Here is a 17078-nt window from a genome sequence, read left to right as displayed (position 1 = left end):
AACAATAGATCTCTATAACAAATTTATTAACACCAAGCATGTGCAGGGGAATTTTTAAGAGGTAATTCTGAGTTGCATTTCTTGTTTAAAAGCACATCATTTTCCTGAGATACTTTACTTTGTAGGAACTGTTTAAACACTGGAAAAAGATAAAAATACAAATGTGAACCTGTTACTGCTCATTACACTGGATTTTTCTCCCTGCCCCATTCCCTTCAGATATGTCTAAATTTTCTACAGAGGACCAATATATAACTTAGGTACTGAAACACTGCCAATACTCAAATTACTCCCTGGCCTTACAACACAAAAATTAAGTATTTGTTATTTCTATCAATACGGATTATTCACAAAATGCCTGTTCAGACTTGACTTGCTAGGGACAAAGTTGTCTCAACACTAGTAGGTGTTGGGACAGGTATATTTCTCTTTATCCCTTTCACTTTGGCAGGGGATAGGAGAAAAAGTACTGTTTGATCCAGGCTATCATATACTTATTTAAATGCTTAAGATGTCCAACAGTTTTATCCAAAATCAAAGATGCAATGTTCTGTGTTACAACATGGATTATTGCAACTTCCATTTTATGACAAAGGGGGAGGGCACAATCAGCAATACCTTCTGCCAAACTGAGATTTCTCTCCTTTCTGTCCCATAAGTAATATCTGAACAGGCCAGACAATTTAAAGATGTAATCTCTAGCCTACAAGGAGAAATAAAGACTGACTGCAGGCTATAAGAGGACAGTAGTTTGTATAGTGGATTGTGAATCAACACAACTAAAAGCCTGAGAATCTTGAGTAAAAACCTGATACCATTTCTAGAACATAGCAGCCAGTGCTATACTGTCAAAAAGACAAAAATCTATTCAACAATTAAGAGACCACAATCAAAATGCAAAGAGTTTTTTGTCCGAATCAGAAGATAACCAAATATAAGAGGGTTTTCTTCCCTATTGTGGAGTGACAAATACTCCAGAATTTTATGAGGCATCAATGTATGGGGTAAGAAAATCTAGATTGGAGTACTCTTTAAAAACTAAGTTATACTCTCTAGCCACACAAAAAGACTTACAGAAAAATAGCCATAATCCAATTTCTAGCAAAACCAAAGCCACCACAGCCACAGGCTGCCCTTTATATACATCTGGTGGCAAAATTATTCAGTATAACACAAATCATACTGATTTAATAGGGATGTCAAACATCCACTTGGAATGTTATTCAATGTACTGTACAAATTGTGAATACATTATATTTACAACTGATCTCATTATCAGGCTTAAACACAATAACATGTTTATTGATTTATATGAAAAATACTTCACTAAGAAAGTAGACAAACTGCACAGAAATAGTACAAGTGTCATGTGCATAGCAATATAGCTTAAAGCATTCACATATGGCTTTGTTTAAAAGAAACTGTTAGAAAACCTGGCCCTATGAGGGCCTGTGGTTATACAGTTGACACAAAGTAAACTGTTTCACATCTTTTAGGCACTTGCTAACAACAGTGTTCATCCCTGGAAAAGAAAAGGGGGTTGTCTTGAAAGAGCGAGGAAAAATACGGCCATAGCTGTGTGTAGCTGAAAAACATTTTTTTAGTAGTGCATGCACAGAGCTGAAAAAATACAATTCCTGTGCAAGATTTTATAGCAAATAACTGAAGTATAAAAATATGTACACACTTTGATTTTTAAATATATACATAACAAAAGCCCTGAAATTCATTCTCTAAATATATCACATGATAGTAGTAACAAAATGCAATTTGAACTGCAATTGAAGCTATTTAAATTAAATTCATACAGGATAATTTTAGGTATTAACACATTTGTTTCTCTTTTAAAAACATCATTTTGATGCTGTCATCCAAAATAATCTGCAAGCAGATGAACTCTTTTGTCTTTTTCAGTCATCACAATAAATTACCCTAATGAATTCCAGTCTCGAGTGGCTTCCATTAGATGACGCTGTCCATGTCCTACCCAATTGTCCTGATTGTCAAATATCCTCCCACAAAACCAGCACCTAAATTTAGTTTTCAGCGTATTATCAGAGGTAGTTTTCACAATCTGATAATTGTTTTTGCTCGTCTTCTTCAGTGTTAATTTTAAAACAAACCTTTCTTTTACAGGACTTACAGGTTTGAGCATTTTGCGTTTTCTTCGAGAGAGATCATTAGTAATTATGTACAAACTGTTATAATCTGCTGGCTCCAAAAGAGCATCAATAGTTCTCTTTGACAAGGAGACCTTTAGCACATGTCCTTTAAATTTAGCAATAGTCTTCATAACATTTACAACTTCTGGAACATCTGCATCAGGATGGTTTAGAACTACAACTGGCTGATTTCTTCGGGGGCATTTGATTAATTGTTTGGAATTAAATGGAAGTAGCTTTAGAATCCTCACAGTGCCTTTTGACAATCTTGGTCTACAAGGGGCGCGAATTAAGGATTCAAATTCATTCACATCCATTTGATTTTTCGCTTTACATCTTCGATGCAACATTTTCTTTCTAGGAGGTTCTTGAAGGCCATCTTTAACTTTCCGTTTCAAATTCCTGTTCTTCTGTGAAACTGTAGCATCAGAAACTTTAGCACCAGTTTGCTTTGAATGACGTTTAGCTTTTGAAAATTTGTTTGTTGGTGGCCCGGTTGACATCTGGGTTCCAAAAGCGTTCCCTTTGTTAGCACTAACTGTTTGTGCTGAATCAGATGGAATCTTTTGTGACCGTGTCTTTAAATTCCTAAGGGAATGTACAGATTCTACAGAAGTAATAGGATCCTTTGATTTATCACTTGCCAAACAGGCATTTGCTGGCATCAATGTACCTGGAAGCAGTAAGGCATTGCTAGAAGAAAAAGCTGCCTTTTTCTGATCTAGTGCAGGACTATTAAGGGAATGCATATTATTGAACTGTAAAGATGACTTAATGTTGCTAATTGGCTGACAATTGTCAGCAGCAGGAAAGGTCTTAATTTTCAAAAAAAGCTTTTGTTGCATTGCTCCAGTTTTCTTTGGTTCACAATTTTGACTATTAGCAGTACCTTGAAGAACATTATGCTTCTGTACTAGGGACTTGTTTGGCGACATACATTTAAGAAAAACTGCTTGTCTACCATCAGGCAAAAGTGCATAAACAGGTTGTTCTTGTCCAACCTCGGGTGGTTTTATTGACTCCAAGGTAGCAACATTACTGCCTTGATGTCCAGCCTGTATTTTCAAGGAAGAAATTCTGCTCTCTGAATTTGTCATGTTAAGTTGCTCCTTGTATGACATGCCAGTGGATGAAGCAACCGCTGTCCCACTAACACCAGAATAATTTCTTATACTGCCAGAGCTGTCTATTTTAAATTTCATACCTGATGTAGCTATTTCCTCTTTACCACACTCTTTAGATGCAATTTTCTCTAAAACCTGAGAACTATTTTCAGTGGCATTTGCAATTGTTCCAATTGAGCCACTACCAAAAGTCAAGATCATTCCAGGTCCTTTGTTTAAAAGTAAAGGTGTAGCTCTTGTTGCCTGAACATCTGATGAACTGTTTTTTGGAGACGGCTTCCCTGAAATAACATGTAATCCTTGTTGATGGGCAAGGCGCAAAGGTACAAAAAACCTTGGGAGAGATGACTGAAGTAGCACGGATTTCTTCTGTTCTGGAAGCATTGGACGGATAGCATTAGGGACATTCAAATTGTAGTGTATCTTGTGTTTTTCCAACTGCTGTGCTAAAATTGAATCTGTTTGAGTTTTAAGCAATGCACCAATGCCTGTTGTCCTTGAAGTAGAATGCATTTCGTCTGTTCTATGAGCCATCACTGGGAGTCGTCCTTCATTCCTAGAATACACACCTTCATTCGTTGCACTGCCATTCGCATTCAACTCTCTCTTGAATTTAACAGGAGAATTGGTTAAACTGCATGCAGCAGTTGAATCTCTGAAGTGTGCAAATGTTTTACAATCCATTTTATTATTTGGAAATGAGTTGTCATAGCCAGTTTTTATGTAGTTGAGTGGCTGAGTTGCAGGTTGCCCTCTTAGAACATCTTGTAATGACTGATTTACTTCAGGTGACAAATAGTTGGATGCCTGAGTACTCTGGAGTGAGAAAACAGATGTTATTTTAGGCATAAGTGATGTATTTACACAATTAGAGGCATTTTCTTGTTTTGATTTTTCAGCTACATGTTCCAACACTTGATTTACCTTTGTATTCAAATGCTGCTGGTCATCATGATTTTCTATAGGATGCTGTCTGTCAGTAGCATAATTGGATTGGTTAGCTGAAAATACTGGAACATTGTTTGTATTTACAAAGCCATGAAGAGACAGCAATGAAGATCTTCTTTCTAGATTTAACACTGTTTGTTGTTGCAGATAAGTGGTTTCATTTACAGGCCTACTCTGGAGAGAAAAGGCGCTGTTGGACATATGGTGTTTGGAGCTATCCAAAGTATCTATTTTGGAATAATTATGGAAAGGCAGTGGTACTTGATTAGAAAAATCAGTTGATGGGCAGTAGATATTACTGTATTTACTGTTGTTTACTTCACCATTCCGTACTTTTAATTCTGTAGGAAAGGTTTTTTTCATAGGGTCATAATGTAGCATGTGTGCACCAGCAGAGGATAAAACCTGAGAATGGTCCTGAGGTACACAATTCCTCCACGAAGAATCTCTGTTTCCAGCCTTAGCCACAAAATCACAAGGAAGTGAAGAATCTGGTTTTGCTGGCAGACGAGTTGTACAGTTTCCTACCATTACAATATGAGGTTCTACTGTTCGAGATGTATTCAAACTAAAATAATCTGGACTTTCTTGCTTTATTTTTCCTGAATATTGATTAGAAAATGACAATGGAGATGATGCCAATGAGTGAACAGAATTATTTCTAGACATTTGCTGATTAATTTCATGAGGTCCAGCAGTGGAAGGTAAATTGAAGTTGTCAGCTGTCTGCTGCAGACATTCAGTTGAACCATCTTTTACCCCATCAACCTTATTTTCTGTTGGCAAATTCTGTTTATCTGTAGGTAGCAGTTTTATTACTATATGCTGTTTTCCATCAACCACCTTGAAGCCCATAAATTTAGCACTGTAATTTGCAGGAACAGATATTTTGTTGTTTTTAACCATCAAAACTGTAGGACCATGAACAGCTTTTTTCAGCACACCAGAAGCCAAGCCATCTTCTGCTCTACTGTATGGTATTGCTGGAGAGGATTTTGCCCCACTGTAGATATGCCTTTCATTTAGAAGATTGTTGTCTTCGCTGAGGTGTAATTCTTTTGTAGGTTGGCCTAGCTCTTCAGATTTAGGCTGAATTTCCTTCACGTTTTTGAGAACTTGTCTGTCCTCTTCTCCAGTTCTACAACTGCCAGTAGTCATTCTTTTACGTCTCCACAGGGCCTTCCTCGATGCACCTGTTTTGTACCTTTTCAAGATAAGTTTTAGTCCTGTTGAAGTTTTCTTCATCTTCTCATTGTTATCTGTATCCGTTTTATCTTTTGCATAGAGGTGGTCTCTGTGTAATGTAATAATATGTTTTAAAAGATAGTTTTTCCGAGATGCCATGTAGTTACAATATTGACAACTGAAAGGAAATGTGCCGGTATGTGAAGCAACATGTTTCTGAGATTCTTCTTTTGAAAAACTTGCATGGTGACATTTATCGCATTTATATTGTATTTCATTGTGCCGATGAATATGCTGAACAAATGTGCCAACATCATGGGTGGAAAATCTACATCTTTCACACTGAAAATGGCCATTTACACAGTGCCTAGATGTGAAATGTTTTGTTAGGTCCAACAAAGTATATCTATTATCATCATTACAGATTTCACATTTTACTAAAGTGCTACGATGTGTTCGACGGTGTTGATTAAATGATTGGAAGTCATTAGCTGAAAAATTACACATTTCACAGGGGTAAGATGGCAACTCTCCACGATGTAACAGCTGGAAATGCTTCTGCAGATCATTTGGACTGTACTTAACATTGTTTCTGCATTTGGTACAGCTAAAATTCAGTATCTTTGCAGATGTTTTCAATCCCTCCTCATAATTCAGTCTTGGTTTACTATGTGGAATATCAGTCTCAGAAAAGTTGCTTCCATTCACATCCATGTGCATGGAAAAGGCTCTTGCAGGCTTTTCTTTACATTGAAATACTTTCATGTATCTGTCAATTTCATGTGTACATAGCACTTCATTTGGAATATTTACCCTAGGCAGCTCTATTTTCACATTTCTCAGTCCATAGGTGAGAATATCTGAAATTGCAGGTTGAGTTATATACCCCCTAACAGAAGTATCCAATGTAGGAACACTTGTTCTATCTAACTCAATGTTATTTAACAAACTTGTATTTTGGATGCAAAAGGATGGTTCTTGTTCAGATGGCATTTTTCCTAAAGTACTCTGTAATTTACTATTTTTGTACTCTTCGTTATTTAAGAGACTCTTGTGCAGAAGTACTCAGAGTTCCAGGATTTCCTCAGTTTAGTAAATCTGGAATTAAAAGTACAAAGTTAATTTTAAAGGTTAAAAGGGGGAAAGATACCCATAGTTTCACATACTAAAAGCAGCATAATGACTGACACCTGTGTGCTAACATAGCCATTAAAACTAAAAAGTCACAAAGCTTTTGATTGAAGTTGTTTTTTGTCACCACAGGCATGTCACATTTTCCCCCATTAAACCCATAATCCCCTTGATGTGGATTAAGAATTGAAACCTTCACAGTGACACTCAGAACTTTTCAGCTATTGGGGTCTCCTTTTACATACTCAGATTACTTTGCTCCTCCCACATACGAGTTATTCTCATTGGTTAATTCCTACATGAGTTAATGCAGTGCCAGAAGCAATGTGCCATTGTTTCAGCCACAGCTTTTCTCCCAAATCAGTAGAAGACAGTCAAACCCTACCTAGTTATGTTCCTGGCCTTCCACCTCCAAGGTGATCAGTAAGTCAATCTTCACCCAGTTTCCTATGATCGCCCCATATTCTACACATTTGGACATGATGGACTGCTTAACACAGAGGCTGCCAACCGTTTTATAAAACACAAAATACACAAACAGGAGACTCAATTACCAACAAGCACAGACTGTACCATGACAACATGAAATGAAAATAACCTTAAATGTCAACTAGGACTTCAAGCAGGCAACTTACCAGAAATCTCAATTAAGTAGATTTTAAAAGATGCTTCACTCTGCAATACAGCAAACAAAAAACCCCTTACTACGTGTTCTGTAAGATAAACTCTCACAGAAATTTGAAAATATGTGCCTCAGTGGTATCAGACCTAAACATTTCTAACACAGGTCTTTCCCCTAAGTAGATGTTTTTCTGTGGAAAATCCTCTTGTCAGGGGCGGGGGTATCATTAAACAGAAGTGCTGTGCAGGCATTACGCCTGAACAAGGAACTGGGGGGAAAGTAGGAAAGACAGTCATGCAAGTCGCCCCTGTCAGCAACATTCTTGCATGCACCAGCCTTCTTCCCACATTGAGCCAGAAGGTCTGAGGGGGTTTTCTAAGTACTTTTGGTTGAACACACTTAGAAACCCCTTTTAAATGTTACTACTCAACACATGAAGGTCGGGGTAGATCCTGCACATACAGAGACATTAGGCGTACAGCAGTGTGTGGTCCTATTCCCCTTTCAGGATTTGAAAATTCTAACACCTAAACAGAGCTAGAGAGGTCTTTGTTTTCCTATATGCCGCTATGTTATCTATAATGTTGTTCCCCGAATTAAAGTAATGAAGTCTAAGGGTTCCAACACTGGTTGATGTTCTCCTTTTCTAGCTCAAAGCATAGTAGCAATGTTTGAAGTTCTCAAATGGAAGCAGCATTAGGTAATTTTGTACTTGGTTCAAATGCCATGTCCTTGCCATTGTGCAACACCTAATGGATACCCCTATATCCAGTCCATCACCAGATCATGTAATCTATTACAATGTCAGAAAATACAGCCCTTCCTCTCTGCTTCCTCAGCAAAACTCTGGCCCCTGCCCTGGTAATTTCTTTCTTTAGCTACTGCCATCTCAGGTCTTCCACTGTCCCATCTTCATCCACTCATCTCCATCTAACATTATGCTGACAATGTCACCTCCCTTGGCAAACTGACCACGTGATGCCCCTTCTTAAATCCCTATACTGGCTTCCTACCCCCTTCCATATCCTGGCCGACTCAGCTCCCAAGTATCTTAAAAAATTGTATCCATCCATACTGACCTTCTCAGGCTTTTAAGATCTACAGAGGGGGCTCTCTTAGTACAGTGGTACCTTGGGTTACAGACACTTCAGTTACATACTCTGCTAACCCAGAAATAGTACCTCGGGTTAAGAACTTTGCTTCAGGATGAGAACAGAAATTGCGCGGTGGCAGTGGGAGGCCCCATTAGCTAAAGTCGTGATTCAGGTTAAGAACAGTTTCAGGTTAAGAACAGACCTCCAGAACGAATTAAGTTCTTAACCTGAGGTACCACTGTAATTCCACCAACCACAGAAGTAAGGGAATGGAACCCAAGAGAAGACTTTATCTGTGACAGCCTCTAAACTATGGAACTCCCTACAGAGCTGCATTTAGCATCTTCACTATACAGTGGTACCTCTGGTTACGTACTTAATTCGTTCCGGAGGTCCGTTCTTAACCTGAAACTGTTCTTAACCTGAAGCACCACTTTAGCTAATGGGGCCTCATGCTGCCACCGCGTTGCCGGAGCACGATTTCTGTTCTCATCCTGAAGCAAACCCGAGGTAGTATTTCTGGGTTAGCAGAATCTGTAACCTGAAGCGTATGTAACCTGAAGCACATGTAACCCGAGGTACCACTGTACAGTTTTTGCTGTATGCTGTAGACAAACCTCTTCTACCCTAGCCTTCAACTGTTTCATGGGACCCACCACTTTTGCTGAATTTATATTGTTCTGCTCAATTTTGGTTTTACTTGTTTTATAATTGTAACAGTTTAACCTTTTTAAATAATTGCACATTATACTGTTGTAACTAACCCTGGGAACTTATGGTGAAGGGTGGGTGAGAAATCTGACAATTAAATAAATACATTTCTTGTGCTCATCTTCAAATCCTTCCACGTTCCACGGCCTTCCTCCCCATTATCTCTCTGCTCTTATATCTTAACACATCTCTTCCTTTGGCTTTTATCTCTTCAGCTCCATTACCCACTGTTGTCTAAAAGTCTCATTCTTCACCCTTTCTCCCTTGCTGCCTCAAATACCTCCCAGAATGTGTCCAACCATCTCCCTTACCTCATTCAAATTTCTCCTAAAAACTCACCTTTGGAACAACCTTCTAGTGATAATACACTATAGTACAGTGGTGCCCCGCAAGACGAACACCTCGCAAGACGGAAAACCCGCTAGACGAAAGGGTTTTCCGTTTTGGAGGCGCTTCGCAAAACGAATTTCCCTATGGGCTTGCTTCGCAAGACGAAAATGTCTTGCGAGTTCCTGCGGGGGTTTTCCCCTTTTTCCCCACTTTTCCTAAGCCCTAAGCCGCTTATTAGCTGAACCGCTGATAAGCCGCTTATCAGCTGATCTGCTAAAAGCCGCTAAACCGCTAATAGCGCTAATCCGCTAAGCTGTCAATGGGCTTGCTTCATAAGACAAAAAAACCGCTATACGAAGAGCCTCACGGAACGGATTAATTTCGTCTTGCGAGGCACCACTGTAACTAAGCCAAAGAAACTTAATTGCATCTTATTCCCCTGTTTTTCACTGCTTTCATTGCCAATGTTGTTTTCCTTTGTTAGGTTTCAGATTGTAAGAACATGTAAAGTGCCATGTACACAGATGGTGATATATAAATAATAATAACCAACATAGGCAACCAAGCATGTTGTGATTTACAAGTCTGAACACATACATAAACATAACGGGTGATATCCAACTATTCTGTGAAATGCCCTGAGACCTCTGGGTATAGGGTCGTATATAAATTCCAGGTATAGGGCGGTATAAAAATAAATAAGTAAGAGCACACTCACTGCAATCAATGGATTTTAAGTTGATTTTGGTACTACTCTGAATATAACTAACATTAGATATCACTGAACAGCATTTGAGAATACAGGATATTTTAAACAAAACTCCCCCACAGTGAATTTTAACTTTAACCACAGATAAGTAATAAACTTACTGTTTAAAAAGATTAAAAATCCATTCTTCAGTAGTCTGTTCAATACTTTTCTTTTCCAAGAGATGAAAGGCATAAAACAGAGGGTCAAAAGACACTGCATTCAATGTACAAAAAATCCTGAAATAAAGAACATGTTTTTAAAAACACAAACATAGGAACAACTTAGAAGTCACTACCACCTGAGATCTAACTGTGCCTGATCCTAATGTACCTACAGCAAAAAATTAGGTAATTTTACTCTAAATGTGGTCATTCATAATATGGCCAGAAAGCAGGGGGGGGGGATTTATGTCAATATCTAGACGTTTTGCAAGTTTTTGTAGTTCTGCACATAACTGGCACTAAGTATTTACTAATACTCCCTTTAAAAAAATGATATTGTTGACTACAAATCTGTAGCATTTTTTGACTCCTGACTTTTAGCAGGATAATCAAAATCAAATAAATGCCCACTATGACAGAAATTCTAAACAAATACTGTAAACTAGGGAAATGCCAAGTTTAATTTATTCTCCCAAATCTCACCAACCTTACACATCTGTACAAGTCTTCTACACTTTGGAATAGAAACCTGGCTATGCTAGCTAACTTTAAAGCACATGTAACGAGCTTCCTTAATACCTAATATTTACATTGCTTATTTGTAAATTAACCTGCAAATATTTATCTGCAGAAACTGGAAATCTAACTTTCCCAAAATATTCCAAAAATAGTTAAAAGATGTCAGGAATGAATTTGTTCATGTTACAAAACAAAGGCTGCACTCCCACTTTTGAGTAAACACAAAGGGGATTGCACTAAACACATGCACCTTATTGATTTTGCAAGCTTTAAAATAGTGCAAACACCACTAGTTTACTAAGGGTGCAATCCTGTGGTACCCCGGAAGGAGTCCCAGACACCATAAAGTATCTCTAGAAGTGGACCACTGTCAGGTGGTTCCCTGGATGGCAACCGTGCTTTCTGCTGCCATGGCAACCCTACCAGTGGTGGGCCCCAAACCATAAGAATATCAGCATACATTGAGGGCAGCCAATGATCTGCAGGATCCTACACTTCTTCATTCACCCATCGTGACTCCAAATGGAGCCAGAAACTACAGTAGCCTAAGAGCTGGCATACCTAATTCTCTGCAATGGAAAGCAACCATAACAGAAAAAAATGGTCACCCCCTTCCTCACCTTCTGCCAAAGCCAGCAAGGCTTTGAAAATGGAAGTCGCTCTGCCACAGATCTTTCCCACCCAGTAGGACTGCTCTGCTCACTTCCCGCTTCCCCAGATTAGATTACTTACAAGTAAAAAAAAACTGTTTAAATTTAGGATTTTCTAGACAGCAGCAACTTGAAAACCAGAGTACACAATCAGAAGCATGAAATCTTTCACAGAGAAAGAGGTCTGTTCTATGCAGAGGTATGTGTCATGGGGACCAGAGAAGGAACTTAACAGGCTAAATCATTCTGCCCAAAGATTAAAAGCAGATATACCTAAACAAAAGCAAAAAAACCCAAACCTCAAATTTAGAACAATTTTAGTATCTCCTTATACAGGCTGAAGCCTAGAATATAGTTACCAAAACATGCATTATTTTAATGGCAAAAAACAAACCCAATAAATCAATCTTACAAACTATCATTCTTGGTTCAGCATTGTAACCTACATGCAATGTAGTCACCTTTTTTAAAAGAGATGTCTCAAGTCTACTGATCAATTCCCTATACAAAATATCCCATATTTTGCAAGAGTTGAAGGAATAGCAAAGACAAATTATCTCCATAGATTGTATAAAATGTGTCTACTTGTAACACTGCAACTTCTGGTAGTATCTTTCTTATTTCAGAACCAAGCCTTTGTTGTTTTCACATCTCAAGTATATGTGAGCAAGACTGGACTGGCAGATTTAGAATTTTCTCAACTTAAGTTGTAATACAGGTCCATCTTACAAATTATCCACATAGGTACATCCCACTATATTATTATACAGCAATATATCACTCACTATAATTTAGTGAGACGGCCAGTGAGAACAAAAATGATTAGCACATTTCCATGGTTATATAAGAATCTTTGCACGATCTTAAGGAATTTTCATGAACATTTGGCTTTGTTGGTTTTCTTTTCCAAATATCTTCTTTCAAGCTGCAGCAACGCATGCTACTTAACTTTAGTCCTATGGTAACACAATCATAAATATCAGCAACCAAAATCAGCTCAGTACTTTGTTGTGAGCAAGAGAGGATTATCTTGGCAAGTCTTTTTTGGTGCAAGGCTACACCCAAGCAAAACAAGATGGCAGTCAACAACAAAGCAATCTCCCTCCCACTCTCTCTCTCTCTCATTCTGCAGGAAGTGCTTCCTAGCCATTTCCAAGTTAATCCTTTCAACACAATCCAGATAGGGCAACACTCAGCATCTGCACTTGGAAAGGGTGAAGGGCCTTTGCCCCAAGTCAAGCCCATGATAACCCTTGTTGAGTTTTGAAACCATGGAGTCTGGCCTGCCAACTTGCTGTCTTTAGGTCTCAAGACCTTTAAGGTGCTGGAGGAGTCCATAAACTGGAGGGAAAACAAAAGACCACCCAACTCATCCGTCTGCCTGGACACAAAAAAAGCCATTTCGGGTTGAGTTGGGCTTCCTGGGCGCCTCTAGAACTTTTGGGCGCCATAGGGAGAAGCGCTGCCAGGCCCCTCAGGTGTCTCTCAGGGGCACCAACCCCGCTATTGTGGTCCCCATGGAGCTGTGTTTCGGGAGACAGGGGGTGGGGGGGTCAAGCTGCTCGCGCCCCCCGTCCTAGAAAGCCGCGAGGAGGAGACGGGGCGCTGCCGAACAGCAACTCTCATCCTGGCAAGGCGGAGGGATACACGCGCGCTGTGTTGGTCGAGCCTTCGCCCACAGGGGCGCGAGCGGCCGCGCGGCCAACGGCGCGTGGCCCCTCAATAGTTCCCCCCGCACCCCTTGAGTGAGGTGCACTTCTCTCTCTCTCTCTCTCTCTCTCTCTCTCTCTCCCCAAAACCAAGCCGCGACCGCGGGACTATTTGATGCCTCGGCCCAACCAGAGGGCGGGTTCCTGCCCAACTACCGGGATTCGCCCGTCCCGCTGAAGAAGCTGCCCCCTCCCGCCGCCCGTATGGGGTGGGGGGATCCCGCCTCCCCGTTACCTAGCTGGGCGTCCAGGGCCCCGCGACTCCCCCACGACCTCCCCCCCCCCTACGCTGGGCACGAGCGCTGGGCGCCTAGATTACCTCGCCCGTCTCCATAGTCCGACGAGTCACAATTGGCGGCCATTATAGTTTTCCATCCGGGGACTCCGGCAGTTTGACGAGCTCAGCAATGGAAGGCGGGGTGACTGTGGCGGAGGGATATGCCGCCGCACAGGAGAGGGGGCGGAAGGACGGAGGCCCAGGGAAGTTTGGGGGGCGCGAGGAGACGCCTGGGGGGTGGGCTGCCGACGACCCCCTCTTTGCCGCTGAGGCGCCACGATCCGCGCGCCTTTTTTTTTTCCTCGTCGCTTTCACGTACCATGAAAGCTGCCTCAGCGGCGACGGCGGCAACCGCCGGCCGGGGAGTTTTTCTGTCAAAGTAATGAAGGCAGCAGCGGCAACACGGCCGAGTCCCTCCTCTTCCTCCTCCCAGCCTGTTATTTGTGTGTGTGTGAGAGAGAGAGAGAAAGGAAGGCTGTGGGGGTGGATTACTAACACCAATACACACTACCAGATCCAACAAAGAGGCACCCATATTCCCCCTCACGGGTGGCCAACGAAACGGCCTGGTGCCACACAAGCAGATACATACACACAAGCAAAGCCCATCCCGGGAAGCAAAACAGGGCGCCATCATGTCCTCTCCCTCAGCCAAGGGATGACGACGACATCACCCACTTATTCCCCCTTTGCTCATCCATCAGCCGCACGCGGCCATTGTCTGGAAGCCGCCTCCTGATATTAGCAATGTATTTGCCCTCCTTCCAGTGCTCATCTTTCAGTTGCAGATAGCAGTCCTTTTGTGCTCAAAAGAAGAAGGAAAAACGCGGCCTGTTTCCCCTTCTCTTGCATGAAGACAATGGCGTTGTTCTTTGCACGCTCGCGAAATGCAAAGGGAAGGGGAAATGGCCTCCTCGAAGCAGCTTATATGAACCCAGCTTAGCTGCAAAACAAAGCAGACGGGGAAGAGAACTGCTGAGTGGCACAATAGAAGCATGAATAGGTAGCATGAATCGCATTTGTTTAAAACCTAGGTGAACGTTATCAGGAGGACCTAAAAATGGGGGTGAAGCCAGTGCTGAAGCTCGCTTTGTGACAGACAACACAGGGACGCACCTTTGGTTGGTATATGGAAGGTAATTCTTTCTTTAAAAGGCCAAAGGATTGCGTCCAAATTCGACATTTTTGCAGCCTTGCTGAAGCAAATCCCGCACAGCGTTATTCAACATATGAACAGCCATATTTGAATTTTAAGACCAGAGTCAAATGCAAAGAAGGAAGCTACCAGGAAAAATATTTGGAGCATAAAGGGGTGGCTTAAATGACAACATGCGGTATAAAGAAAATAGATTGGCTTCCTGTGTTCTATTGAAGATCTTAGACGCAGAACTAAAACAAATGTAACTTTCAAAAAATGTCATCCTTACATTCCCAGGAAGGGAGTTCAATAAACAGATCTTCAAACTCTGTTATTCAGAGTTGAATTTCTCCATCAGACTCAACTCTGCCATTCTCTCCCCCCCCACACACACACACACCGTTCTGTATTTGAACTTCCAAAAGCAAATACTGTTTCAACAGTCAGAGAAAAAGTGCAACTTTTCAATGGACTATAAAACGTTTAGACATTTGCTACAGATTCATTACTTTATGAAAAATATGACTATTTTCAATGAACAAACTTTCAAAGCAAATGCTTATCCAAGAACCTACTTACATATTAAATCTTTTATTTATTTTTTTTGGCTTATTTGTTTGAAAATATGATATCCTACCTTTCTGTTTAGATTACTAAACATTCAATATGGCTAACAAATATATAAAATGTTGATAGCATATACAATGTATATAAATACATCTAGGAAGCAAGATGCACGTTTCATAAATCATGAAATAAAGCATTTGTGACTGTGGAGAGATCATGTTTTACTGGGTTTGTTTTACATACTGTATAGGAATTCGCTATGTGTCCATAGTTTAGTGAAGAGCTAAGTTTAAAATACAAAGTATCCATTGCTGACTAGCAGCTGGTTGTTACATGAGACTGGTCTGGAAAGAAGCAAGGTTCTTTTTTATACTGAGTAATAAATTGCACTTCTGATTGGCTGTAAGATGGAAAATTATTGGGCACTCATTCAACAGAATAGGTGATCTTACAGGAAGGGGATGAGAATTCTTTGGCATTCAAATTTGTTCAAGTGAAGAATATGCTGGCTGGAACATTAATAGGCTGGAGGGGAAGCAAGGTCGTCAAGAGGCGATTGCAGTAAAGTGGGTTTTTTCCCCCAGGGGGTGCCAATACCACTCCTAGCAAGGATACAAGGGACCCTGGGTATGCCTCTGACTACCAAATATCTTTAGGGCTGGTTCAATCAGCTCCCCCCCCCCCCCCCGTTATGGTAGTAGAACTTCATCAATGCCCCTATGGTTTTCTATGCCTTTACTTTTACTACCTACATATAACGCTTCCAACAGAAGGTTTCATTAAAGAGTACACCCAGGTATCTAAATGAGCAAGTTGATTCTATAGCCTGCTAATCCAAGCACAATCTATACCTAGGAATGTGTCTGTCAAAAATCATAATCTTGGTCAGAGTAATTTATAGATAGATTTTCCTGTCTACAGTATGTGCTGAGGCCCAGTGAGGAAAAGGAGAACAGCATTAAACCACCTGCATACACCAAGATTTAGATCTTTGTGTTCCTAACTACTGGTGAGGGGGAGTTTGCATTGGGTAAATATAAAAGTTAAAAAGAATGGGAGCCAGAATGCAACTTTGCTTCACTCCTCATGACAGTTTAAAAGCATCAGTCACATCACCATTTAAACCTACTTTGACCCTCATTTCTGTGGTGCTGTATAGTTCTTGGATCAATAGCAGAAGTCTGCAGTCAATGTTGGCAGTTTGAAATTTATCCTGCAGAGTTGAATGCAGAAGAAAGATAAGTTAAGGTTACATAAAGATTATTCGTAATGCTCTTACTATATTTTCTTATAATATGGTTCAGAATAAAACATCTTCTTCTGAAAGGATTGTTTACTCTTCCCTATGTAGCAATTGCCTTTGCTATACACCACAAACTGATTTTTCCACCCTCCTAATTTCAAAAGTCCTTTGCCATGCAAATATGTGGAAGACTACTCAGGAAACACAACTCCAATACACTACTGAGCAACAGAACTAATTTGGCACTTCTTTGAGTCATCTTATGTCTGCCTCTCTCCATAAAAATCTTTTTTCTCTTTGAGCTGTGTGCTTTCTCCTCTTCTGAAAAGTTTATTTATAATGCTACACACAACAGATACATTTATTCCACATAAATTAATCCAGAATAACTGTCCTCCCCCATTTTTGGTCCTACATTGCTGTTTAAAATGTATTCTTTATTCATAAGTGACATTCAAAAGTAGGAGTATATGCTTGTGCCACCCTCTGTATGTTTTATTCCATGTTTGGAGCAAACATGGTGAGCAAAAAGCTGAAAGGGTCAATTAAACCACTTTAATTGGATATCTTCTGGATGCTATAACTTAACCATTAGGAAAGCTACTGTATTTTTCCTCCACCATATAGAATTAATTATTTTACAGAATGTCTATCATGTTCTCATTAACATGCATTGTATTGTTCATCAATATTTCTTTTTTCTTTTCTGATAATCCAGATCCTGTTTAGAAAATATGCAAGTGAACAAAGCAGAAC

General features: G+C 40.2%; 1 protein-coding gene across 6 annotated transcripts; it reads right to left on the bottom strand.

Annotated features, from left to right (window-relative positions):
* Nucleotides 1–8: 8 nt before the first annotated feature.
* ZNF518A (zinc finger protein 518A) lies at nucleotides 9–15078 on the bottom strand. 6 transcript variants are annotated; one of them, XR_014156902.1, is made up of 6 exons: nucleotides 13417–15078; nucleotides 10178–10294; nucleotides 7186–7225; nucleotides 6936–7053; nucleotides 607–6517; nucleotides 9–576 (listed from the first exon to the last, which is right to left on the bottom strand). XR_014156902.1 is itself a non-coding variant. In XM_081863143.1 (5 exons), exon 5 carries the CDS (start codon nucleotides 6410–6412, stop codon nucleotides 1928–1930), a length of 4485 nt encoding a protein of 1494 aa, XP_081719269.1. In that variant the 5' UTR covers nucleotides 6413–6517; nucleotides 6936–7053; nucleotides 7186–7225; nucleotides 10178–10294; nucleotides 13417–15078; the 3' UTR covers nucleotides 9–1927. The 6 variants fall into 6 exon arrangements, 5 of the variants coding, with proteins under 5 accessions (XP_081719269.1, XP_081719272.1, XP_081719271.1 ...); XM_081863143.1 differs by having other exon boundaries at nucleotides 9–6517; XM_081863146.1 differs by lacking the exon at nucleotides 13417–15078 and adding an exon at nucleotides 13333–13351 and having other exon boundaries at nucleotides 9–6517.
* Nucleotides 15079–17078: the final 2000 nt, after the last annotated feature.

The sequence above is a fragment of the Podarcis erhardii genome (assembly GCF_964252035.2).
Source record: "Podarcis erhardii genome assembly, chromosome: 5".
Taxonomy (NCBI): Eukaryota; Metazoa; Chordata; class Lepidosauria; order Squamata; family Lacertidae; genus Podarcis; species Podarcis erhardii.
This window is presented reverse-complemented; position numbering and strand designations above follow the sequence as displayed.